This window comes from Propithecus coquereli, unplaced genomic scaffold (genome assembly GCF_000956105.1).
Source record: "Propithecus coquereli isolate 6110/MARCELLA unplaced genomic scaffold, Pcoq_1.0 Scaffold38, whole genome shotgun sequence".
Lineage (NCBI taxonomy): Eukaryota > Metazoa > Chordata > Mammalia > Primates > Indriidae > Propithecus > Propithecus coquereli.
This window is the reverse complement of record NW_012149507.1, coordinates 7,966,084-7,967,601: the sequence shown is the minus strand read 5'-3', so window position 1 is coordinate 7,967,601 and position 1,518 is coordinate 7,966,084. Positions and strand designations below refer to the sequence as shown.

At 37.1% G+C, this 1,518-nt stretch overlaps 1 protein-coding gene across 1 annotated transcript in view; it reads right to left on the bottom strand.

Annotated features, from left to right (window-relative positions):
• The window catches only part of MIB1 (mindbomb E3 ubiquitin protein ligase 1), a 150,426-nt gene that overhangs the window by 92,124 nt on the left and 56,784 nt on the right, over window positions 1–1,518 (bottom strand). The window contains exon 8 of the mRNA XM_012652088.1: window positions 1,151–1,295. Within this exon, the coding sequence (XP_012507542.1) occupies window positions 1,151–1,295 (145 nt within the window). The remainder of the gene's footprint in view (window positions 1–1,150; window positions 1,296–1,518) is intronic.

Here is a 1,518-nt window from a genome sequence, read left to right as displayed (position 1 = left end):
GTTATCCAATTAATTTCTTTCTAATTTTAGTACAGACGGGGTCTCACTCTTGCTCAGGCTGGTCTCTAACTCCTGAGCTGAAACAATCCGCCCGCCTCGGCCTCCCAGAGTGCTAGGATTACAGGCGTGAGCCACCGCGCCCGGCCCATAAAGATATTTTTTTCTAAATAGTATCAATCAGTAGAGAAGCTACCAAGTTCTATTCCTTAATTTTGGGGGTACTTATTGGAAAGCAGAAAAATCACAAAGTAGGGCAAGGGAAAAATCACAAAGTGGGCCAAGTCCCCATTATTTTAGAGTATAACGTTAATCATTCATCACTCTTTTACTTTGTAGGTAGTTAGCTTATTGTGATGCCATCTAATCTTGAGGTAAAACTAAACACCTGACTTAAACTTTAAGCACTCTAGTGAATTAAAGCAGAAGAGACAAAAAAGCAGAGGAAGTAGAAAGTAATACAAACATAAAACTGGAGGTGACCTAATGTTTTCCTTTTGTTTCCTAGCCTTTACAGTATAGTTCTATCTTCTTTTCTGGATGACAACAATTTACATACAGTAACATGTAACATGTAGAATGAACTGAGTCTGTGTATGTAAAGCTGGAGCATAGTAAGGAAAGGCTTTGGGAATGAGTCTACATAAGCATCCAGCATATTCACATTTTCACTTGGTTTTCTACTCATTGTGACATGTATAACAACTCTTATTAAATGGTAGGAGAAAAAAATATATCTGATATGTAAAAATATCTAGGAAGAAAGCCATCTGCTAGCAATAATGTTGGAAATAAAGAAAAAAATAAAACAGTCTAAGAAAGTGATAGACAAAAGTTTTAAAGAGTAGAATGCTGAATTTCAAGCATCTCAGACTTGATGTGGAGAACTGCTTGATATACCCAAGGAAAAAACATGTATTCGTGGGACTTTTTCCAGGGAATACCTCAGCCAGAAAAAAGCTGTTCATCACATAAAAAAATACAAACCTTTAGTGAATGTTTAAAAGATGGTCAACATTCAAGTGAGGCTATGTAATCTGGGAGAAAGCCAACAAGCACATGTACAACATTATCTGTATATGAGAACTGGGCAATTAGCAAAGGTTTTAATGTAAACCATATTACCTTTAAAGAAACACAGTACAAAACATACCACCAGATGCATTGCTAATGGCTGATCCTGCAGATGCCACCTTGGAAACTGCTGCTGGATTATATGTCCAAGATGTTCCACAAACTTCCACCTTTAAATCACTGTCTGAGTATATCTGTTGTACTCGGCCAACTTTACCTAAAGTCTTGAAAAAAAAGTTAAATTCATGTTTCCAAGTCTAAGAATATACCATAAAATCAATCACTGGTTTTTAGTATGTTTAAAGTATTTATTCTGCTTGTTCCTAATGAAAACACTTTTAAAGAATAAACATTTTCAGGCTGGGCGTGGTGGCTCACGCCTGTAATCCTAGCACTCTGGGAGGCTGAGAAGGGAGGATCACTTGAGGTCAGGAGTTTGAGACCAGC